This window comes from Camelus bactrianus, chromosome 6, assembly GCF_048773025.1.
Source record: "Camelus bactrianus isolate YW-2024 breed Bactrian camel chromosome 6, ASM4877302v1, whole genome shotgun sequence".
Classification (NCBI taxonomy): domain Eukaryota; kingdom Metazoa; phylum Chordata; class Mammalia; order Artiodactyla; family Camelidae; genus Camelus; species Camelus bactrianus.
Window position 1 is genome coordinate 3,406,767 of NC_133544.1, and position 26,406 is coordinate 3,433,172.

A 26,406-nucleotide genomic window follows, 5' to 3' on the forward strand; every position below is an offset into this window, starting at 1 on the left:
GCGAAACATCACTCTTCTCATAACTTTGTAAGTCAAAATACTGTAACTAGAACACACTGCTCATGAAAAACACACCCAGCAGACAAAAATCCAAGTGCAGCGTAAGCAGCTCACACACATCGATGACAAAGAGGGGACGGGAAAATCCTAATCGAAGAGTGACCGCTCAAATGCTATTAAAAATACCACAATATTAAAACTTATAACAAAGTTATAGCTCAAATACTCTTTCAATTAAAAAACCCCAACACAAAAAAGGAATTCAGAGGAGTTTAAGGTCATGAGATTTGACAATAAGACAGTAAATGTTTAGAAGTCAAAAGGCTGAAGCCTCACCAAGCAGCACCTGCACTTAAAAACAACTCCAGGGAAATGACAAGTGAGGTCGCCCCATCTAGGACTCATCACAGATGAAATCTCTAACTTCTAAAAATAGAATTCCTTATGAATGTTATGTAAAGAGTTAAAGAGGGGGTGAGGATGTATAAAAGTGCTGATTTCTTATTGTGCTGAACAGCCGGGTCCATGAGAACGGCAGGGCTGAGCGGGACTCGGTAAGCACGCTGAACGAGCGGCCCGGAGACGGCGCCTGGGACAGTGTGACTCGCTGAGTTTGTGCACAGTGCACCAGCGGGACCCCGTGCGCTCCGGGTCGTAGACGATGCCGGTTTCTTTCAGGTGGTGAAATGACAAGCAAACTGCGAGGCTTGGTAAACGGGGGAGGGAGAGCAGAGAGAGAGACAGAGACAGGTGAGCTGCAAGAGGAACAAACACGGGGAGCACAGCGTCAGAAAAATAAAACAAGCTGTGGTTAAGATGCTGGCTCGGAATTACCACAGTGACCTAGAAAGGGGCCGATAACCACGGCGACCGCTAACACTGCCAGCGTCTTACGACATTCTGGGCACCATTCTAAGCGTTTTATATGTATTCACTCAGTCAACCCACATAAAGTCCAGAGGGGTACGTCCTTTTACTGCCACCCCATTCCCGTTTCCAGGCTCAGAAGCGAGCAACCTTGCCCGAGGAGGCGCAGCCAGCCTGCGTGGGGTGGGGGTGGGGGCGGGATCGGACCCTGGCCCTGTGGCTTCAGACCCCGCCTTTAACCACTAAGCATCCTGTCTCTCAAGGTCAGAGAGAACCTTGCTTCCACCTTAGAGTGTGTCTCAAAGGCTGTTACACTTTAAAAGACCAATAAAAATGGCAATAAACATCAAAAAAGGTGTACACCCCCAAAATCCCATTTGGTAAAATGGTGCAGCTGTTTGTGCGGCCACTGAGTTAGCCGCGAGGGGACCATGCTGGCTGGCAGGGGGCCACCGACCAGGCACTGGGCTGCAGGGTTTCCACCTCACCCCACTCATGACGACCAAGCCCCCGCCAGGTTATTTCACCAATGGCCACTAACTTGTCAACAGTGGAATAAAAGGAAAAACAAAGGAAAAGCCAAAACTTGAACATAAAAGACCACTACTCTCTATTTAGGAAATGATTTCTAAGTAATCACATTTCCTTTGCACATTTTTTTCTAAAGCGGAACATTTTAAAGATGATTCTCTCAAACGTTACGAAAAAGTTTAAACCTACATTAGAAGCTAAATCCCTGGATTCAGCTTTTGTACCTGCACTCGTGTCCCTGGGTTCAGTGACTACTCTGGTATCAGCACATCTGCTTTGCAATGGTTCTTCTCTTTGTTATTTGAAGTCGCAGACATCATGATACTTCGCCCCCAGATGCTTCCATCTGCAGTCCCCAAGAATGAGGACAGTTCCCACACTGCCACAGTCCCTGTAAAACTAGAATAATTCCACATCGTTCTGTATTCAACTTTCCAGAGGCCACAAGAATGTCTTCTGCAGGTTCGATTTTGTTTCAGAACAAAGATCTGCTTCAAAAAGACACCTGCACCCCAATGTTCATAGCAGCACTAGTTACAATAGCCAAGACATGGGAACAGCCTAAATGTCCATCAACAGATGACTGGATAAAGAAGATGTGGTATATTTATACAATGGAATACTATTCAGCCATAAAAACCGATAACGTGATGCCATTTGCAGCAAGATGGATGTTCCTGGAGAATGTCATTCTAAGTGAAGTAAGCCAGAAAGAGAAAGAAAAATGCCATGTGAGATCACTCATATGTGGAATCTAAAAAAAAAAGAACATAAATACAAAACAGAAACAGACTCATAGACATAGAATACAAACTTGTGGTTGCCAAGGGGGAGAAGGGTGGGAAGGGACAGAATGGGATTTCAAAAACTTGTAGATACTGACAGGCATATGTAGAATAGATAAACAAGATTATACTGTATAGTACAGGGAAATATATATAAGATCTTGTGGTAGCTCACAGAGAAAAAAAATGTGACAATGAATATATGTATGTTCATGTACAACTGAAAAATTATGCTCTACCCTGGAATTTGACACAACATTGTAAAATGACTATAACTCAAAAAAAAGTTGAAAAAAAAAAAGAACAAAGATCTGATACAGATTCACTTGCTATATTTGCTACATCTCTTTATTCTTTTTTTTTTTTTAATAACCAGAACGGCTTTTGATTTATGAATAATTCAAGGGCCTAAAACAAAGCCAGGTTTTACTTGCTGTAGTAGTTTGTCCTTGTGGACTTGAGCCATAATGTCTTCTTGAGATTAATGAGAATTCTCTTCCTTAAGCACATTAGTGAGAGAAACTATTTTGCCCCATTTCTTTTTTTCTGAGTTCTTCACACCCTTGGTGGTACTACTTCCATCCGACAGGAAGAGGAGACTTAGCCTGAAGCCAGGCCCAGAACAGAGTGGTTACCTGTGTCCATGTTTTCAACCGGTGACCTGTGTTTGTGAGCTTGACCAGGACGACTGACCGATCGAGTGATTAGCCAGGAACACACCAAATAACTACCACCTGAGTGGTCATTCAGGGACGTTACTTTACTTTCAACTCACCACCGGCGATGCGTGCTCACACTCTAGGGATGATGTCATGAGAACCCAGCTGACCATGACCTTCCTCAGCAAGCTTACGATTCAGGGAGGAGACAAGAAAATTAGCCAACAGCTAACACCTGGCAGACCTGGTAAGTGAACTGGGGCAGCGGGGAAGGAGACGATCAACTGTTTCCACACCGAGAGCACATCATGGAGTTTAGCAAACTCACGGAACCCCGAGATGAACTGAACTCCAGACACTCAAACACACAGGCTACAGAAAACGGGGCAGGTCAGAAGGTTCACGGGACGTGGAAGCCACCTCCCAGCACTGGGCCCAGGTGACAGCACAGGGCCTCAGACCCATTTCATTCGTTCCTGGGGCCAGGCCAGGAGGCCCCCTCCTCTTCCAGAACTGACTGGGAATGACCAGGTCACGGTGCAGGGCGGATTCAGTGCGAGAAAAGAGGCGGGGGATCGGCTCGGCCCTCACAGCCTGATGTGGCCCCTCCTTCCGTCTGGGATGGCCACCAGCTGCAGCCTGGGGACACGTATCTGGCGCGGGGCCGGAGACATGGACGCAGCCTGCTCACCCCCCAGGCAGGTGCTGGGGGGACAGACACGTCAGGCAGGGCTCCCGAGGGCTCGTCACACGCGCTGCAGGACCCACTGCAAGAGGATCACCAGAACCCGGTGTGAGGCACCCCAACTGCTCCGGCTGCCAGGACTCCGTCCTGTCCCCGGGGTTAAAAACACACCCCCTCTTCTTGGCTACTATCCTCACCTCTTTATTTTTGTCTTATTCTTCTACACAATTAACATCTTTTAATGAAAAAATTCTAGGAGTTTAGCTTCTGCTGCCGGGCAGGAGTCCTGATCAGCTCAGGGAAGATGCATTAACAAAGGTGTGCTGCGTCCCCAGAGTGTTCTTGTTACCCTGGCTACATTCCTCACCGTGGGGACATGAGGGACAACTTCACACAGAGGATCCCTCCATGTAGGCTTTAAAGCTGTATTTCTAAAAAGTCACTTTGCAGAGGGACAGGTACACAGCACACAGGAGTTTTAGTGAAGTAAAATCCCTGACTTGCGCTGACACCCTATTGGAGAGGAGTCCCCGGATTGATCTTTTGAGGGCACTTTTATTTCTGGTCGTCACTGAAATATTTTTCCTTCCTAATTCTGGGGGATGAGGACAGACTCAATCCCCACGGCATCTACAGATGTGCATCAGGCAGGAGCGTCCCACGCCTGGTGGCCCACGTGCGCGTGCACAAAGGCATGCCTGGTGGCACTGGCCAAGCATTGGATGGGCGGAGGGAGAGGAGCCCTTAGGGTCTGCCTTCCCCACGGCCTCCTGCAGGCTGGTCCCTACATTTTTATTGGAAAGGTAAAGACTTTCATTGACTTGGTGACTCAGGAATACTCATGAGAAACAAGTTCTCTATCAACAGACCTTCTAGCCCAGGAAAGCTGAAGAAACCCATACAGGGGCCCTGGTCCAGGAGGGGCCCAGGAAAAGGAGAATTTGCTCTCCAGCTCCCCACCAGGCTGCAGCTGCTATTCAGTCTTCCAAAGACAGACTTATCAGCCGAGTGTGTTTACTAACGACTGCAAGATCAGAGCAGTCAACTTTCTCAAGGCCAGAATAAAAGCCAGCTGGAAAAGGATGGAGATCGCGCTCTTCCTCTCTGGCCATTAACATCGTTCTGGCTTGGCTATTCTTATAGCCTTAAACCTGGCTAAGGAAGTGACATTTATTTTACTCTACTTAACAGGCAATTAAAAAACTCAAGGAATAGTCTAGAATAGGGTTTGGCAAATTATGTCCCATGAGCCAAGTCTGGCCCGCCACCTGTTTTTGGAAATAAAGCTTTACTGGAACATGGTCATTCCTATTTATCTACTTACTGTTGGTGGCTGCTTTCACAGTCAGAAACATCTACTCTCCAGACTTTTCTGAAAAAGTTTGTCAATCCTGGTCTAGAACAGTGCTGTCCAGTACAGCAGCCACTAGACACACGTGTCTATTTAAACTTAAAATAACTAAAATGAAGTAAGATTTAGAATTCGGTTTCTCAGTTGCACTGACCACATCTTAAGTGCTCAACAGTCACACGTGAGCAGGAGCCACCGCAGCGGACAGGATGGAGGACATGCCCGCCATCGCAGGCAGTTGTCCTGGACGGCACTGGAAGCACAGGCTTGAAGTCATCGAGCTAAATTTACAGCCATCAAGTTCCAGGTGACTCGCTCTCCTTCCACAGGGGGAGTTCAGACCAAGTTTCAACAATACGCCGTTTTTGCACTTGAACTTTTTAGGATGTGGGAATTCACTATATTAACTGCAAACTCTAGACTGTTTAATAGAAGATGACTATCAAACCAAGGACCACTGACCAGCTGAGTGAGCCTACTGGTTTGTTTGTTTACTTGATTGCCCCACCCCCCGGGGGACGTAAACTCTTGAAAGCTGGGCCTAGTGCTTGCTTCATGTTCCAAATTAGGAACCTGCTTGGCATGTGGTGGTAGGGACTCGACAAAAATTTGTAAAAATTTGCACCCTAGGCACAAAAGCTGTCACACACGAGAGGCCACTGAGACAGATGGATGTTGATAAGGCACTGGTGAAAAACCGCTAACATAACCCTGTGGCAAAGGTTCTACAGACAGCCAAAATTTCTATTTAAAAATGATTTTTTTTTTAAAGATTCCAAACAAAACAACACAACTGCCTGGGTCTGGGTTCTGGCCCCACCACTTACAGAGTGTGTGACCTTGGGCCAGTATTTCCCCCTGTGCGGAAGGCCCCTCCTCCCTGAGTGGAAACTCAGTGTCCCAGAAATGGGTCTGTGCCTCTGTGCTGCCCACCCCCACCTTTCAGCATCACTGTTACACCAGCCCTGCTCTCCCAGCACCTGCCCGGGGGCAGCTCTTCCTGGGCCTCCTGGACCAGGGCCCCTGTGTGGGTTTCTTCACTAAACCATCCATTTCTCTGGGGCGGGGACCCTCAGCACGGGACACACAGCAGAGCTGCTGAGTGGATATTAAATTGATCAAGACTCTAAAAAGCCAATATAAATAAAATAAATTCTGCTGAACTGCACATTAACATGCTTGCTCTAAAAAGTCCTTATGAGTAAATCAAGCATTCTTCAAGTTTCAAAAATTAGGAATTACCTCCACTGTTTGAACTAGAAGTTAGCTCTAGGCCCTAAAGGTTGCCCTTTCTTAAAAACTCAAGGCTCTTTTAGATAAATACACTTCCCTACTTTTTCCCTCCAGAATTAATTAGATAGCAACCAACCAACCACTCAACCGACAGCAAAAAAAAAATCCAAACGGGTCATAATAAAGCCTTAAAATTTTTAAAAATGTGGTATAAGATATAAATCAACTGATTCCACTGCAGAATAAATTCATAGTTCAGAAAATGACTAGTACATTGTCTAATAAAATCAGAAAATGCACAAAAAATCTTTTATAAGAAGATAACTTAGAAGTATAAAAGTATACATCTTACATGCAATAAAATTTTCTTATTCCTAGCTGGTTAGTGTTTAAGAACCAACTTAAACGTTAACAATTACATTCTATTTTGGTCTATTCAGTTCCTGCGACTAAAATACCTAAATGTTATCTGTGGTCAACATTTGCTTTTTCCTGGGTGCGCTGCAAAACAATGAATTTGTAGCCTGACCTACAGGTTGGTCATCGTGGACATTAATTTCCACCAGCTTCATTAAAGAGGGTTTGGAGAGAAAACCAACACCCATTTTATTCCAAGAGACTGGGCATTCATGTGGTTTTATCGTCCCTGGGTACACCCTAGGATCTGAAAAATCTTGTCTGGCATTTTAGTCATACAGACTATTAGTCACCTAAAAATCTTGCCCCCACCCTTCCTGAACATGGGTCCTTAAAGGAGATTCTAACAGGGCAGAGCTATGATGATATAAATTTTAAAGTGATTTGATGAAGCTTAACATGCATTTTCTATTTCACCCAATTGTGAACAAAAAATTTGTAGAACAGATATTTTTAAACGCTAAGAATAAGCATATGATTACCCTGATATGTATATTTTAATATAATTATTAATTACTATGGTAATTGTGCTTTTAGACTAAATTTTGAACCCAAATTTTGTATAAACTACAAGCAGCAAACTGTAATAATTAAAAGTGATCTATATATACATTGAAAACTTGTTGCCACTAAAATTTTAAATCAAATGTCAATACAGAGCCTATTTAAATGCCAACTGTTTCCTACTGTTCCATGAAACCGCTAACATCTCAGAAATTATGACCCACAATGGATTTCAATATTTCAAAGCAGAAGTATATTTCTTTCAGGCTCCGTGGCAAGAATGAAAACAATCCTCCTAAAGGAAGTTCTCCTCTAAGCACTTCTGCATATTTTCGGGCTGCGATTCATCTTTAATTCAGAGCTGTGTCCCCGGTGAAACCTGCGGGGTGTTAAGCAACGCAGATGTAACAGAAACTCTGCGTGCGGACAACTTGGCCAGGCGCCGGCGGCCCGCCTCTCCTTCCTCCCCCCACCCAATACCTTCCCCGGGCAGTGACTTCACATCCTTTGACATCAGCACGGCTCTGAAAGGGGGATGGGAGAGCGAGCAGAAAGCAGAAAAACCAGCTTTCAACTATGCATGCAAGGCCTCTCTCAAGACTCAAATTCTGTAAGTAGTTCGTAAAATGCCAAACTGCAGCGACACACCCAACCTCCTTGGGTCAGCTCGGCCACCACGCGGGGGGAGTTCTGCTGGAAAGGACTTCCTGCTTTTCTTATCTGAAGCACAATAGCCATTTATTAACTAACCACAGAAGGTTCCGTCTCAGTGACACACACAATAACTTACCTCGAATGTGGAGAAGGGCGGCGGGCGGGAAAGGCCCGTTGGAGCTGGCCGCGTCCACCACCATCCTGCTGCCCGCTCTGTTACATGTCAACATCTAGACTCCAGCGGGAAGGGCAGTGTACTCCTTAAGGCAAGAAACCAGCCTCCATTTTAGTTAAAAAAAAAGACACACTGAAGCTCTCTGCAGCTGGAGGGAGCTGGCCGCCTCGTGACGTCAGCAGGCACGCAGCCGCTGATTGGCCCAAAGCTGCAACTTAAAATGACACTAAAAAACTGCAAATGGAAAGAGCGCTCTTGTTTGGCTGTCAGTGTGCATTGAAAGCCTGGACATTTCTTGGCTTTCTGCAGTCTTCCTTTCTCAATAACTTTTAGGCAAGGATCCCGTCTCTGAAGGGGCAGGACTGAGGCCACAACCCGGGCCAGACTGTAAACAAATGATTCTCAGAAAGCCACCAAAAAAAAAAGTGTGCATATGTGTCTATGTGAACTTTAAATTTTAGCATTTCCCTAAGTGGTACCCCAAATTCAATGGTACTTTATACCCACCCGGCCACCTCCGACATTCTATTGCAAGTGCTGCCTGCATCATACTTAGCATTTTGACACCCCAGTATTTCTTAAGTAAATGGCTATTCAAACATGACAACCCCAATTTGTTAGTTTGGGCTCCCGTTCAGTCTCCTTACTACCCAGTTACAAACTAATGATCCTCAAACACTGGCTTTTCTCGAGGTCTAACTTTATTATTGGAAATATTCAGTTAAAAAATTGTATTGAAAATGAAAGCTTCTTTAATAGCTAAAGTGCTACAGATTAAAGTCTTTATCCCACTTGGCTGGGAAAAATTTTAAAAAAGCCATAAAATGAAATGTAAATGTTTACGGTGTCAACATATTACCTTAATTTTTCATATTTTGTTTAAATTAAAACTTTTTTAATTAAAAAGAGATATTTCACTTATTTTTATGGGGCTGGTATTAAAAGCTATTATTCGAATCTTAGTTTCCTATCTTCAATAAGGTTAATGTAAAAAGCTGTTTCAGGGAGAAGGACATCATCTCTGAGCTGGAATATCCTGGGGGGCGGAAGTGTGTGCTGGAGAGCGGACTCCCCACAGAAAGAAGAGTGATGACCATCTCTAAAAGAGAACGAGTAAGCTCTGAGAAAAACAGCTCTGCCCGAGAGAACTGAAAAAATTCCTCACTTCACACACACACACAACTAAGTTTGTCCAAACCACATCTCCTCTTTTTATAATTTCTCACACAACCCCCCACCCCCACACCTCACTTCCCCAGCTTGTGAACAAGAACCAAAAGCTCTCTGGTTCTCAAACATAATTCACAAGAATAAGAAACACCCGAAACGAGCGGGGTTGGCAGGTACATCTGTGGCTGGCACTCGACACATTTCAGTGAGCGAATGAACTCAGTCCCCCGCACTAGAAAGAATGTAGTTTTTACTATGTGTATCAATAGCCGTTTAAAAAATAATCAAATAAAAGCAAACCAATTCTACCCCACCCCCTCCTTCCACAGAGCTGAAGGACACTGCTGGGTTCCATAGCTGGCCATGAATTTAATTACAACGGAGGGGAGTGGGCTCTCACTGCCAGAGCACGCCTGGCCTCACACCTGCCTGGCTCCTCTGCTGTCTGAACAGCCTGGGCTCTGGGTCAGGTACTGGGGATCTGGATCCTGGCCGCCGACCCTATGAGTTCGTCAGGTGCTCGAGAGGGCTCTCCTTGGACTCCCCATCATCTTACTCAGGGAGTGATGCCAGAAGAACTGAGACTTAAGTGCAGTTAGAACGAGGCGTGCAGGGGGCTGGGTAAAGTGGTCAGGAAGCAAGTGCTCGCTGCAGATCTGTGCTTTAACAAGAGAGAGGGAGCTGCCTTCAAATAATTTAATGTCTCATAGGAGATGGGATGGGAAACGTGTCTGTCCTGAGACTGTGCTGATGAGTGGAATGCCGAAATAACAGGGAGAGACTCCTAGAATCTTTATATAAAATATAGAGATAAAAGTCAAAGAAAAAGTGAAGACACTTCTTGATGTATTTTTCCTAATGATCTCACATCAAAGGCTCTCAACTTTATTAGTGATTTTCGCCCCCTGCTCTTTTGAAGCCTTTTGCATATAAAGTAGTTCTTTAAAGAACTCAAAGTCTGTGATCTGGAAGTCACTGATGAAACATACTCTAAAATACAAAATAAGCAAACAAATAGATAAATAATATGGAGGAAAAAAAGGACTTGAACAAATAAAGCTAAGGTGTGTTTCTGGACTAGAAGCCCACATACTGTAAGTATGATGATGTTAATATTTCCCCAAATTGATTTATAGTTCTAAAGCAATTCTAGTCAAAATTCAGATGAGTCACTTTATTTTTCTGAGTATCTGACAAAATAATTCTGAAAGTTCACTTGGAAAAATAAAAGGCAAGAAGAACGAGAACACTTCTTATGAGAAAGGCAGGTCCTACCAACTATAAAGCTGATGAATGAAGGGCAGTGTGACAGGGGCTTAGAGGCACGTCACGGAGCAGAAGCAACAGCCCCAAACCAGTGAGTGTGTTCACACAAGTGTAACAGCGTAACGAAGAGAACTCCAATTGATGGGAAGGGAGCTTCAGTCAGATAACTGGCTGGCGACACGTGAGCAAAAGTCAATGTAAGTCTTCACCTCACACCAAAACAAAACCTGAGGTGGGTTAAATAAAAGACAAATACAGTTTGAAATGCAATCCGAAATTTGCCCCTCTTGCGGAGTGATGGAAATGTTAGCTATCTTGATTGTGGCGGTGGTTTCATAGGTGTGCACATCTATCAAAATTCATCAGCTGTACATCTGAAATATGCGTACTTTACTGCACAGAAATTATACCACAATAAAGTTGTTAAAAAAAAAGACAAATAGTTAAAATTTTTAAAAGTCAAAATCATGCCCCGCCCTCTCCGCACCCCCACCCAAATCCCCACAGCTTTTAGAAGAGGGAAGTGGAAATTCTCAAGCAAGAAAAGGCCATTTAAAAAACACTGGGCAAACCCTTAAGGGATATTCCTCACATTAAAAAATTTACGAATTTCTCTATGTTCCCTTCAAAAATCAAAAGGAAACATAAACGTTATATGTACGAATTAATATTATGCTGTAATGAGGGAAAAAAACTGAGACCTCTGTATTTAAATGATTCAGTTTACAAAAGGACTATAACTGTTCAATAATTGAGTGAAAAAAATATTTCTTTGCCTATCAAATCAGCAATAATTTTTAAAATGATAATTACTCAGTACTGGTGAAAGGCATATTGTAACCCTGCCAACAAATCTGTAAGTTGTTCCGATCCTTTCGAAAAATAATTTGAGACTATGTACCAAGATTCTTTGTTTAAGGATGTTTACTTTTGGGAATCTACTAGCCATAAGTGAGCATCGTGTTTTAAAACATCTATTTTAAACATTGTGCTAAAACACATATAACATAAAATTTACCATCTTAACCATTTTTAAGTGTACAGCTCTAAGTGCATTAGGTACATACATGACCACCATCCATCCCCAGAACTCTTTCCAACTTGCAAAACAGAAACTTCCCCCATTAAACACTTCTTCCCCTTCCCTCTCCCCCAGCCCTTGGCAACCACCATTCTACTTTCTGTCTCTTTGAATATGACCACTCTGGGTACCTGATGTAAGTGGAATCACACTGTGACTGGATTACGTCACTCAGCGTAATGTCCTCAAGGTTCATCCATGCTGTAGCAGATGTCAGAATTTCTTTCCCTTTTAAGGCTGAGTAGTAAGTGTATGGTACGGGGATACAGCACACTGTTCTATTCATCCCTTGATATATATATATACAATACCCCTTGGGCTATTTCTGCTATAATATGCTATAATACTGCTGCTATAATACGGGTGTACAAATATCTATTTAAGTCCTTTCTTTCAAATCTTTTTGGTAATACCCCAAAATGCTAAGTATGGTAATTCTATTTTTAATCTTTTGAGGAACTGCCATGCTGTTTCCCATAGCGGCAGCATTGTTTTACATTCCCACCAGAGGTGTACAAGGGTTCCAATTTCTCTGCATCCTCACCAACACTTGTTATTTTCTGTTTTGTCTTGTTTTTTTAATTGAAGTACTGTCAATTACAATGTGTCAATATCTGGTGTACGGCACAATGTGCCAGTCATGCATATACCATACATATATTCATTTTCATATTTTTCTCATTAAAGGTTATAACAAGATATTAAATACAGTTTCCTGTGCTATACAGCAGAAACTTTAAAAAAAATCTGTATCTAGTGGCTAACATTTGTAAATCTCAAACTCCCAAATTTATCCCTTCCCACCCCCTTTCCCCAGTAACCATAAGATTGTTTACAATGTCTGCAAGTCTGTTTCTATTAAAATGTAGGTGAGTTCATAGTGTTCTTTCCCCCAGCTCTTTTTTTTTTTTTTTTAAGATTCTACATATGAGTGATATCATATGGTATTTTTCTTTCTCTTTCTGGTTTACTTCACTTAGAATGACAATCTCTAGGTCCATCCATGTTGCTGCAAATGGCATTATTTTATTCTTCTTTATGGCTGAGTAGTATTCTATTGTATAAATATACCACATCTTCTTTATCCAGTCCTCTGTCGATGGATATTTAGGTTGCTTCCATGTCTTGGCTATTGTATATAGTGCTGCTATGAACGTTGGGATGCATGTTATCTTTTCAAATTAAAGTTCTCTCCAGATATATACCCAGAAGTGGGATTGCTGGATCATATGGTAAGTTTTTAGTTTTTTGAGGAATCTCCATACTGTTTTCCATATTGGCTGCACCAAACTGCATTCCCACCAACAGTATGGGGGGGGGGTTCCCTTTTCTCCACACCCTCTCCAGCATTAATTGTTCGTAGACTTTTTAATGATCGCCATTCTGACTGGTGTGAGGTGACATCTCATTGTAGTTTTGATACCCATCTCTCTGATAATTAGTGATATTGAGCATTTTCCATGTGCCGATTGGCCATTTGTGTATCTTTACTGCAGAACTGCTTGTTTATTTTAGGTCTTCTGCCCATTTTTGGATCGGGTTGTTTTTTTGACAATAGCCATCCTAATGGGTGTTAAGTGGTAACTCACTGGGGTTTTGATTTGCATTTTCCTAATGATTTATGATGTTAATCATGTTTTCATGTGCTGATTGGCCATTTGTATATCTTTGGAGAAATGTCTATTCAAGTCCTTTGGACATTTTAAAATTGGATAGTTTTCTTGTTGACTTGCAGGAGTTCTTTATACATTTTGGATATTAATCCTGTATCAGATAAACGATTTCCAAATATTTTTTCTCATTTTGTTGGTTGCCTTATCACTTTGTTGACTGTGTCCTTCGGCACAGAGAAGTTTTAAAATTTGATGTAACTGTTGCCTGTGCTTTTGGTGTCATATCTGAGGAATCACTAACAAATCCAATGTCATGAAGCTTATCCTCTATGTTTTCCTCTAAGATTTTACAGTCTTAGTCTTATATTTAGGTCTTTGATCCATTTTGAGTTAACTTTTGTGTATGGAGTAAAATAAGGGTCTACGTTCATTCTTTTGCATGTAGAAATCCCTTTATTCTAGCATCATTTGTTGAAAAGACTGTTCTTTCCCCACTGAATGGGTGGTACCCTTGTAGAAAGCCATTTGACCATATACGTGACAGTTTATTTCTGGGCTCCCTACTCTACTCAATTGGTGTATGTCTGACTTTATGCCAGTGCCACACTGTTTTGATTACTGTAGCTTTGCAGTAAGTTTTAAAAAAAACGTTAAACATACCTTTTATGCAGTAAGTTTTGAAACCAGGAAATGTAAGACTTCAGTTTTGTTCTTGTTTTTCAAGATTGCTTTGTCTATCTGGGGTCCCTTCATGAGATTCCATGTGAATTTTAGAATGGATTTTTCTACTTCTGGGAAAACAATTGTTAGGATTTTGATAGAGATTGCATTGAATCTGTAGATCTGTCTGGGCAGTACTGATGTCTTAATACTATTAAGTCTTCCAAACCAAGAACACATATCTGTCTGTTTATTGGTATCTACTTAAATGTCTTTCAGCCATGTTTTGTAGTTTTTAGCATACAAGTTTTTCACCTCCTATGTTAATTCCTAAGCACTTTTTTCTTTTTGAAGCATCACATTTTTATTTATGATTCTAAAAATACTGGAAACTATCTTAAAGTCAAAGGGATTATCCCATACAGTGAAATATTAGATGTCCATCAAAAAATTTTATAAATTTGTAAAAAATATAAGTGAATAGGACAGTATATAATTTTTCATATACAGTATGACTATAAAAAGAAACATTCCCTGGTGCAGCCACTGTGGAAAACAGTATGGAGATTCCTCAAGACTAGGAATAGACTTACCATATGACCCAGTAATCCCACTCCTGGGCATATATCCAGAAGGAACCCTACTTCAAAAAGACACCTGCACCCCAATGTTCACAGCAGCACTATTTATAATTGCCAAGACATGGAAACAGCCTAAATGTCCATCAACAGATGACTGGATAAAGAAGATGTGGTATATTTATACAATGGAATACTATTCAGCCATAAAGACGACAACATAATGCCATTTGAAGCAACATGTATGTTCCTAGAGAATGTCATTCTAAGTGAAGTAAGCCAGAAAGAGAAAGAAAAATATCATATGAGACTGCTCATATGTGGAATCTAAAAAAAAAAAAAGAACATAAATACAAAACAGAAACAGACTCATAGACATAGAATACAAACTTGTGGTTGCCAAGGGGGAAGGGGGTGGGAAGGAACAGAATGGGATTTCAAAATTTGTAGCTACTGACAGGCATGTGTAGAATAGATAAACAAGATTATACTGTGTAGCACAGGGAAATATATACAAGATCTTGTGGTAGCTCACAGCGAAAAAAAATATGACAATGAACATATGTATGCTCATGAATAACTGAAAAATTGTGCTCTACCCTGGAATTTGATACAACATTGTAAAATGACTATAACTCAATGAAAAAAAAGTTAAATAAATAAACAAATAAATGGGAAGAAAGAAAAAAAAAAAAAAAAGAAACATTCCCAAAACGTCAGCCGTGATCACCGCTGCGGTTGCAGCTATGGGTGGTGGACGGTTTCCCTTTCTGGAACTTCTCTGTATTTTCTGGTATTGCTAAATAAGCACACAATACTTTCATGAAAATTAAAAGTAACAATTTAAAAAAGACATAAAGATTAATTTACAGCAGGGAGAATCCCTCCCTGAGTGCTGCCCTTCAGGCACAGGCTACGAACAGGGAAAGGGCTGTGATGGGAACCCAGGAAATACAATGCAACAGGTTTGCGTGGTGTGTAAATGAGATCAAGCACGTAAGAACACGCATGCAAAATGACCCTCAATTAGGTAAGACAACCGAACCACCAAATCAGAGGATGTTGACTCCCTGCCTCAAAGAATCAGCTGTGTCCTAACTCAGACTCTCACTGTTGGGGTGGGGGTGCAGCTCAGTGGTGGAGTCGGGGCTCGGTGTGTGCGAGGTCCTGCATTCAATCCCCAGAGCCTCATTAAGGGCAAAAGAAAATTCTTGCTGCGAGCCTGCACCGCTCTACAGGCTCATCTAAGCCCTGAGGCTCAGCTCAGCCCCGGAGGACTCTACTCACCGAGGAGTAAGCACTCAGCAAATGCACCCGGAAAAGGCTCGGCGCAGCCCCCTCACCGGCCTGGGCGTAAGCTGCAGTGAGGCAGCCCCGAGTAACCCCAGGCTGGTTCTTCTTTCCTCACTGCAAAGGAGGCGTCTGCGATCTCCCCAACTCCTAGCTCTTCCGAGGCGCAAAGGCCCCTGGTGAAGAGGGGAGCTCAGGAGGGCGCAGCTGCGACCCAGGCCGGGGCCCCCCGCATGGTACAAGTGAAGAACACGGCCCTGACTCACCCCTCGGGCAGGCGTCCTCTCCCTCCCTGGACAGGATGCACCAGCGGGGCTCTGTCAACTCTACTGAGTGAGTGGCCGAGACAAGCAGTTAACACCCAGTTCTGACCCCACAGAGCTCCGCACTGCTAGACAACTCCTCCCTGGACTAAGAGGGACATGCCACACCATCACCTGGAGAACGACACTGTCCACCCACAATGCGGAGCCCCATCCAGCCCCCACCACGCCCTCCAGTACCTTCCGGATGGCTGACTTGCCTCCATGGCCTCTAGACCCTCCCCTGACAACCAGCCCCCTAACCCCCGCCACCGCTGCGCAGGCTCCTCCCAGAACTGACAGCGGACAGACCACCGCTCTCCATGCGTGGGCCCACCAAGGACCATACACAGGAGCATCGCTGTCCCGCACAAAGACCATGGTTTAAAAAGGAGTTAACTCTTTATTGTCTGCTTCCTCCACCATTTTGTTTGGGTCTTTATTTAAAAACAAACCACCTGTAAATACATTCCGTGTGCAGGCAGCACTTCAGAATAAAATTTTCAAATTTTCATTTCTAAATTCAGCTGAAGGTTTTATTTCTCATCTCCCAGGCAATTTTATGGGCAAGTTAAATATGCTCATACTTTGGTGCAGACGTTTTGCAGTTTCTTTCTTTAAAAGAAGGCTGTGTTCTGAACACAGAGAATTGCACGACCTGCCTGCGATGCTGTCGGCAGAGTAGACTCTTAACTGGAGACCGAGTGGGCACCCGTCACACGCAGGCACCAGTCATGTGCTTTGCTGGGTAAGAAACATAACCTAAAAAATCTGGCTTCACTTACAGATTAAAACAGACTTCTTCCTTCAGCACCTTAGAGTTTCTACTCAGCAGTCAGAGGCTGCCAAGCGCCGCTGCGGCCAAGGGCAAGGTCGGAGGGGCAGGCGCAGCCCGTCCTGGGAAGGCTGGCGAGCATGTGGCCAGGACCTGGGAGGGGCAGAGCCCGCCCCGAGCGCAGCCGGGGCCCTGGCTTACTCCTGCTCTCCCCGCAGCTGGGCTGGAAGACCTTCAGAGCCCGAGCAAGTCCTCACCGCCCTTCCCCGTTCTGAGAAGGCAGGAGACCCACACAAAGTGCGGAGCAGAGGTGACCTGTCAGCAGCGAAGCTTGTTTCATCAAGACCCTGTGGCGCAGGTGGGGCGAGGCTGGGATTTCTCAGTAAGAAAACGGAAGGAGGCTGGAAGGACAGGAAGGGGGCTTTTGATTTCTTCAGCAAGCCTGTGTCTCCTGGGTCCCTGGGAGATGCTGGGCTGGGCAATGAAATACGTGTGAACAGCCTCTGCCCTCAGTGGCCCGGAGTGGGTGAAGCCACCTGTAACACGTCCTGCAACCTGGTGTCCATCACGATGAGCAGATCAATCGGCAGTGGTCCATCCACATGGTGGAATGTTCCTCAGCCTCAATGACCAGACACATGCTCCAACATGGACAAACCCTGAAGACATTGCTTGAGGGGGCAAATTCAGTATGCTTCCACTCATCTGAGGTCCCTGGAGGAGTCAAAACCACAAGCAGGAAGGAGAAGGTGGGTGCTGTGTGCGGGGGAGGGAGGGATGACAGGCACGGGGTTTGCTGGGGTGCTGAGCAGACAGTGGGGATACTGCATGATTTAACAACACTAGGCTTTACACTTATGATTGGTTAAAACGATAACTACTGTGCTATGTATATTTTACCACAATTTAATAAAAAAGATAAGGTAGGCTTGAGCCAGGGGTAACTCAGGAAACACTGGAGGAGGCAGAGGCAGCAGGGGATGGGGGCTGCCCCGGAGGCAGAGCAAGGAGAAAACTTGGGCCTGGGATAAGCGTGAGTGTGCACGAGTGTGTGTGCGTGATAAGCTGAATGTAAGGTGCTGGGAAGAACCCAGGTGAGGGCTGGGGAGGCCTGAGCTCACACAACATGTGAGATTCAGCTGCAGTTCAAACCACACAGCCCGGTTCTGGTCAGAAGGGACTCGCAAGGTATGACAGGCAGAGGCCCGAGACAAACCCTGGGGTAGCAGCCACGTTTGTGGCCTGAGGAGAGGGGATGGCAGCTTAGGGACCAGGCTGCAGCTTGGGGTTGGGTTCCGGCTGCCAGGAGAGCAGCTCCCCATGGCCTTCTCTGGCCCAGCTGCAGAAAGAATGCAGCCAAGAGGGGCTGGAGCTGGGAAACTCAGTGGGTCTGGGTCTGGGATCTCCCTGAGAGCAAGGGCCACCTGTGTCATCGTCACCACCCTGACTGCCTCCCCATGCTCAGACCACTCAGGAGGTCAGTAAACATTTGCTGTGAACTGGTGCCTGCCTCACCAAGCTGTCTCCTCCTGTTATCGTGGGCAGTCAGCAGAAGACAGAGTCCAACTCGCCACAGAAGAGAAGACTGATGAAAGCAGAGGTCCTGAACCAGGAGGAGAGCAGGCACTCTGCTAACTTCTCACACTCCATTTTTATTCTTCAACTAAAGGGCAAGAGGCAAAGCTCCCCTAAACAGATGTTAATTCACCTTCAAGCAGTAAAAACGACCCGCTCGTATGGCATGACTTTCAACTGTATCAGAAAATGAACTGCTCTGAATGAGCCCGAGGTATTGTATTTTCACAAAGAAGGCAACAAATATAAAATAAAATTTTAACTGCCATTCAAAAGCCAATTTTTAAAAATTCATGTGAGTTCTCCTAACAACAACATAACAACTTCTTTTGCAAAAGCCCTGACACTTAGCAGCTCCAGATTCCTGCCCCAGGGGCTCTAGCCTGTTGTTACTAAGCTCTAGTGGTTTCACTATAACTGACTTCTCCCCAGGCCTTTCTTCTCTAAAACAGAGAGAACGGCCTTAAGAAACAACGTCCACGATCCATCAGTCAACTAAAAAATTGTCTCTTCATTTAACGCTTCTATCTTCCAGACCAAAAATATGAAAAGAAGGGACTCATTCAGAGAAATGTTTGAATGAACTGGGCCTGAAGACTATATTCAGCCTCATGGTTAAATAAATAAATATAGGAAATAGTATTTTCCACCTGACAAACGACTAAAGCCCTTAAACAGCCCCAGCACTGGGAAGGCGCAACGGGACAGGCGCCTCCCACGCTCTGGGCGCACGTGCACCTGCTGCCCCTCTCTGGACAGCATCTGTGAAGGGTTCTTGAAAATGCGTGGTCTTTGATCAGCACCTCCCTTCCTTGATTTCTGCTTAAAGAAGGGTTCAAAGATGTGAACAATAAGAGACTTAGATTACAGCACAGTCTGTAAGAGCTGAAGATCTGGGGAGTAATAGATGCCATTTAAACCACGCTTCTATTCCCAGTCAGGTCAGGAACACGACAAGTATGCCTGCTTACACCACCACACACAACATCTTACTGGAACCTGCAGTCGACTCAAGAGGAAGACACTGGAGGGATAAGAGCTGGGAACAAAGAGGTGAGATTACTTTTACGTGTGGATCTAGGTAGACACCTGGAACACCCAAAAGAATCAGGTGAAAACTACTGCAAACCGTCAGGAAATTCAGTAAAGGAGACGAAGACAGAGAAACCAACAACTTTCAAACAAACAATAAACAACGACTTAGAAGACATAACAGAAGAGGAGACCCCATTTACAACAGTAACAATAATGGAATATTTGGGCACACACTTACAAAGAAATGTGCAAAAACCCACACGAGGGAAACTTAAAAACACCCCAAAAGGAAATGAAAGTGGCTTTGAACAAACAGAAAGCCAGCACACTCTTAGAAAAGGAATGAGAATATCCTGAAGATGCCAATGTCCTTGGACATTAAAAAATCTGATGGGATCTCAACAAATATACCAACAGCTCTTTTTTCGCAATGAAATGAGCCAACTCAAAGTTCCTGCTGCCTATAATAACATCACTGTTGCTGTGAATTGTTTTAATACAATACAGCAATAATTGTATCTGATATTAGAAATCAAGAATTTTCAATGTAAGATAGATAAAACTACGACAATTCAAGAAACAAGTGAAAACACTATAACGTTGAGGTTGAACTGAAAATATCCATACAAATATATATTTATATTCTAGCCCTCTCCATTGAAAGCACCCAAAAGCAACATCAGTCCGGTAGCAATAAGCACCCCTGGCACCCAGATTTTGGTCTCTAATATCATTCCCTACCAGGAAGAATCAGGGCTCTTTGAAAAATGGCTGATTCCAAGCCTGAGGCAGGGAAGGTACAAACAAGCCTGGGGAACATCTTGCTGTGTCATAAGTCAAGGAATCAGAAATACACGTGGCCAGGCCGAAAGATAACAGGAGCTAGCCCAAATGTCACCCCGAGGTTAAAACCATGCACCTGCACATCAGAAAGACGACGATTTCAGTAGACTAAAACAACTGAAATTAATGAAACACATTAGTTAGTCATGATATTCAAAAAGGAGACCCCCAAAACCTTTAGTTTTCACCATTTGAAGGAAATTGGTAACAAAAAGGCAAAGAATTTAAGCTTATCCTCACTTTCCAGGAGGAGCTATATGTCAAGATAACCAAATATCTCCAGTTGGTAAGAAATCTCTCTGTTCTTAGAAGAATGCCAGATTAAATGTTGAAATCTCTATCAAAACTACTGACTCAGGTAAGGATTATCAGGTGGTGTTCAAAGCATTAGCATATGGCTGATGGGGAACAGACAGTGGTAGGGTGCCAAAATACACCTTGTGGACCACCATCCTTGTGGACTGCCATCCTTGTGGACTACCATCTTTGTAGACTAGACTACCATCCTTATAGAATACTATCCTTGTGGACCACCATCCTTGTGGACCACAGTCCTTGTGGACCACTGTCCTTGTGGACCACCATCCTTGTGGATTACCGTCCTTGTGGACCACCATCCTTGTGGACCGCCATCCTTGTGGACCGCCATCCTTGTGGATTACTGTCCTTGTGGACCACCATCCTTGTGGACCACCATCCTTGAGGACTACCACTGGTGCTTTCTGAACTGCAAAGGGGATGTCACTGGACAATGGAGAGATCAACCCACCACCACACTGATACAACACTGCAGTAAAATCCAGTGCCACTTATGAGAGTTACCAGATGGGATGCATCTCACAAGAAAGACAATACCTCCTGAGTCACACAGCATCACCTCTGACATGTTCTACCCAAAGAAAGCTTCCATTTTCAGGAACTACAGGGAATCGGGGGATATTTAACTGGACAATGGCATGGCTTATTTAACAGGTCATAAACTAATGTTGTGGGCTATGCACTCCCAGACTAGGAGTGACCCCAGATGTCTGGCAGAAGCAGAAACCAATCCCTGTGGAAGAAGATGCTTTCATCTTAGGTTTCAACTGATTTAAAATATTTGAGTACAGTGACCAGCACATACTAAAAAAATAGGTACACGGGGAAATAAGACACCATGAGCAAAATATGACAAGGACTTCAGATATTGGTATTTTCTGATACAGACTATAAAGTGGCTATGTTTACTATACTTAAAGAAATGATAAATTTGACGGTATCTTCAAGAGAAGAGTAAAACATTAAAAAAAATCACTGCAGATTAAAAATAGAATTTCCATAAATGAAAGAGTATATCTGAAATTTAAAATTTTATGGCTATATTTTATATTTCATTTTTATAGTAATTAATTTTTACTGTATTTTATTAAAGTATTAGTCCATGAAGGGTTGAAAATTTAGAAGAAAATTGGCCCTTCCCCATGGATCACGTGAAACTCTGATCAAGCAAACAGCACGGTAAGTCACAAAAAGGCTGAAAATACAGATGAGGATTAAAGACAGACAGAAAATGAAAAAGTCCAATACACACTTGATTAGAGCCAAACAGAAGAAAAAGAAACTAATACAGAGATAACTGAAGAAACAATGGCTGGGAACCTTCCACAAACGAGGGAACGTGACAACCCAGAGATTCAAAAAGAGCTGCAAAAAAGACAGACACAAAAGAAGCCCACGCCTGGACACCCAGCAGTGGAATCACGGATACGTCGGTGTCGGAGCGCCGTCAGAAAAGGGGTCAGAAATCACAGACGGCACCTTCAGAAAGAATGGAGGTGGCTTCTCAACCCTAGTGGGAGTCAGAAGGTAATGAAATCCTTATCTTCAATGTACTGAAGGGACGTAAGAATCTACAATTAGAATTCGGTGATTATCTTTCAAGAATGAGGACAAAACGAAGGCATTTTCCAGATAAATAATTTGCCACCAGTAGACTCTTATTAAAGACAATTCTAAATCATGTATTCAAACAGAAGAATCTGACCTCAGATGGACAGTCTGAGATGCAAAAGGAACATTTACCTACTGAAGGCCACCCTGATTTCTTCCAAGTTTTGGATATTATGAAAAGTGTGCCATAGTTTTTTAATTACTCCAAATTCTTGCATAAAATCATGCAGTACAACTAAGATGGCAAAACCAAACACCCATGGCCAACACCTACAGCAGAAGTAGGTGGAATGTGTCCCCACGGGCACGTGGGCACGGGGGACGGACCATCAGCAGCACAGACCTGTGTGCTCTCAGGGGCGCAGGGAGGACGGCAGAGGAGCAGCGGGCAGAGCACGGCGGCAGGAAGCGGAAGGGGCCCCTGGAGGTCCCGTTGCGGGGCAACTGGTGGGAAGGGCCCAGACTGAACGGCAGAGGGACAGGGGAAGGGGACAGGAAAACAGAAGCAGGGAGAGGGAGGATCAGGGTGCTCAGAAGGTGAGTGACACGTTTCTGAAAATTTCACAAAAATAACTGAAACTAGAGCCCAAGTCTCTCTTCTGTAATCTCACACACACGAGCACAAGGAAGGATGGAAGTTGAGCCCCACAGAGTTCTTCCAAGGAAAACGCGCAAGGGAGCAATGACAGCCCCACGGCTGTGGGAGCAGGACAGACATGCCCCGCAAAGACAACACGACTGGAGTTTCAAAATGAGACACAAGGCATTAAAGGAGTAACACAGTGTGTCAAAGGACTACATGAATATAAATAGAAAAACTCAGAAATAGGGAGTAACTCTGTAAAGAATTAAAAATAAAAGCAAGAATGATTTCAGAAATGAAGATTAACAAGAGCAAATAATCACAACATAAAATGCCTTACAGGGAACAGTCCATGAAAGAGAGAAAAAAATTAAATCAAAAAGAAATGATAAAAACACAGAGAGAGACAACAAATATAAAAACAGGCAAAGAAGAGTCAATATTTATGCACCAGGAGTCTGTGCAGGAGGCAGCCACAGCAAGGAGCAGAACACACCCTCCAAACAACAGCCCAAGAACAGGAGACCTGGCACTGCAAACTGGGAGAACACAGCACGCACGTGGGAAGGTCAGCCCAGAACGACACAGTCTGAAATGATGGGCCTTTAAAGAAAAAACGCTATTTAGGCATCAAAGCAAGCAGACAAAGCAGCCTGGAGGGGAAGGAAAAGTGAACTGACCCTGGAGCCTGACAGTAACGCTTTATTACAGAAGGAAGTGGGGCAACAATCTTAAGGTGCTCGTGGAAAGACAACACAAGCCCAGGACTTTCTGTCCAGACATCTCTGAAGCCTGACGTAGAACCTGTGGGAGAGGAAGCGTCGCACCAGCGCGCCTGGAGGTGGGCGGCTAGTGCGGGCAGCGATGCGGGGGTCCAGGGCCCCGACAATGAAGAGAGAGCAGAAAACCAGGAAAAAAGAAGAAAGGGAGGAAACGAAAAACGCAGACATCTTAACCTTTCAGTCATTATATTGGTCACAATGTTGGTATGATTTTCCTGAAAATATAATGTGGCCCGGACACAGCGCAGACAGCCATGGGGTGAGCCGGAGCCCGCAAGTGGACCCGCACTCTGGCGGTTCCTTATTTATGACAGAGGGGTGTGGCGACGAGCGAGGGGAGGTCTTTTCAACAAGGCTGCTGTGCCGAACGGGGAACCGCACGGGGAACCGAACTGTGGCCTCTGACATCACAGCAGACACGAGACTTAACTCCACGTGGACTGCACAGCTCAGGGTGAAAGGTCAACTAAAGGTTTAGGAAAAAAAGACCTAGGCTAACACCTTCATTACTTGGTGGGAAGCAAAGATTTATTAAACAGGGCAAAGTTCTCTCAAAGTGCTAACGTCTGAGAGTGAAAATTCAAGATACAGAGTAGAAGAAAATGTGTAATTCTCATATCTACAAAGGACCTATATCTGAACTCCTACATATCTATTTTTTTTAAAATCCTACAACCTCAATAGAAAGAAGGACTTAAATTGGCACTTCACAGAAGAATATATCTGAACAATCGATAAACCTACAAAGAGATGCTTAACTTCATTCATCACTAGTTAACTCTGAAACCAGCTCGCCAGAATGGCTAAAATGAAAGACAAACTGTAACGGAAAAGGGGTTTTCCATTACATATATAAATAACCAAAAGAGTTCACATTCAGAATAAAGAACTCTTAAACAAAAATTAAAAATGTCAGGCAGTCCAATGGAAAAGGGTCAATAAACATTTGTAAAGTACCTGACCTCACCACAGAAATGGAAACTAAAACAATAAGGAGACAGTGTGGTACTGGCATAAAGCAGGCATGCAGATGGAGGTGATAAAATGGTGACTGGATAAAGAAGATATAGTCATATTTATACAATGGTATACTACTCAGCTATAAAAAAGAATGAAACAATGCCACTTGCAGCAGCATGGATGGACCCAGAGATTATCATATTAAACGAAGTAAGTCAGAAAGAGAAAGACAAATACATGATATCACTTACACGCGGAATCTTAAAAATGATACAAATGAACTTATTTACAAAACAGAAAGAGACTCACAGGCATAGAAAATAAACTTAACGGTTACCAAAAGGGAAAGGGAGGGGGAGGGATAAATTAGGAGTTTGGGATTTGCAGATACTAACTACTATATATAAAACAGATAAACAACAAGGTCCTACTGATAGCACAGGAACTATATTCAGTATCTTATAATAAATGAAAAAGAATATATATGTATAACTGAGTCACTATGCTGTATATCAGAAACTAACACAACATTGTAAATCAACTATACTTCAATAAAAAATTTTTAAAAATATATCTGATAAAGACTTACATCCAAACTATATGAAGAATTGTTGTAACTCAGTAATAAGAAGATAGCCAATTTAAAAATAGGCCTAAGATCTAGTGTGACATTTCACACAAATGGCTAAGAGGTACATGAGAAGATGTTCAACACCTGCAGTCATTAGGGAAACGACAAAACCATAAGGAGGTAACAGTACGTTCCCGTAAGAAAGGCTATAGTCAAAAAGACAGACAATAGAAAGCAGTGGCAAGAATGTGGATTCACTGGAACCCTCACACATTGCTGCTGGGAACATAAAATGATTTGGAAAACAGTTCAGCTGTTTTTTAAAAAGTGAACATAAACTTCCCAGGCAAGTAGCGCCACTTCTAGGTATCCACCCCAGAGAGATGAAAATGTATGTTCAAACAAAGCCTTGTTTTGTTTCGTTTTTTAATGGCAGTACTGGGGATTGAACCCAGGACCTCATATGCTAAGTATGTGCTCTACCACTGAGCTATACACTCCCCTCCAAACAAAGACTTGTTTTTGAATGTTCAGAGCAGCATTATTCATAATAGCTAAGAAACAACTCAAGTGTCCATCCACTGGTGAATGAATAAATAAAATGTGGGATATTCATACAGCAGAGAATATCATTCAGCATTAAAAAGAAACAAACTACTCGACGTGGATGAACTTAAAAACATTAATTTTAGAGTCAGATGTAAAAGACTACATATTGCCAATTTCATTTACATAAAACATCCAGAAAAGGCAAATCCAGAGACAGAAGCAGATCAGCAGCTGCCTGGAGTTAGGGGTGGGAGTGGGGGCTGATGGCAAATGGGCATAAGGGAACTTTTTGTGGGGGTTGACAGAAACATCCTAGAACTGTATTATGGTAATGGTTGCATGTTTATTAAAATAATCAAATTTTCCCATTACAATGAGGGAATTTTACAGTAGGAAAATTATAACTCAATAAAACTCTTTAGAAAAGTCTATGATTTGGGAAAGAAAAATCTATTGATAAAGCTGAAGTTATATCAGAGGAATACATGGCTTGAAATTAAGTGAACTCTGTATTTAACTCAATAAATGAGGAGAAGAAAAAAACAAAAGAAAACAGACTAAGTAACTAAGATAAAAGTAGAAATGAAACATATTGAGAACAAAATATCAAAAGAATAAATGAACTTATACGGAGACATTGCCACCAAAGGTACGGAAGAAATTAAAGACTCATCAAAGAACGTAACGTGATAGTACATGACCTACTCTACGCTGACCCAACGTGGAAGGAATCTGCAGACTTACTCACTGAGCAAAGCACGAGGCCCAGCTGGGTTCTAAGTCAACCTTGTAACCCCGTCATGGACTGTAAGACGGCACGCTATTCCACATTTGACTTTTGCTAAAAATCCAGGTGCACCTTAAAATCTGTCATCAAATGGGAGCATGAGAGAGCAGCATAAAAACCTATAGACCACCTTCAGGAAGGACCACAGTTGCCAGTATCAGCACATCTTAGAGTTTATAAAATGCAGGGGTACAAG

The 26,406-nt window shown here is 43.2% G+C and overlaps 1 protein-coding gene across 7 annotated transcripts in view; it reads right to left on the bottom strand.

Annotated features, from left to right (window-relative positions):
- PPP2R5C (protein phosphatase 2 regulatory subunit B'gamma) overlaps positions 1-26,406 on the bottom strand; it is a 120,386-nt gene that overhangs the window by 75,203 nt on the left and 18,777 nt on the right. The window contains exon 1 of one of the 7 annotated variants that reach the window (XM_010968785.3): positions 7,823-8,046. The exons of 4 other annotated variants lie outside the window; for them this stretch is intronic. In XM_010968785.3, coding sequence (XP_010967087.1) covers positions 7,823-7,916 — 94 coding nt within the window. In that variant the 5' untranslated portion in view covers positions 7,917-8,046. Of the gene's footprint in view, positions 1-7,822; positions 8,047-26,406 lie in introns of those variants that run through there. 2 more of the 7 variants (XM_010968786.3, XM_074365024.1) reach the window with 2 other exon arrangements.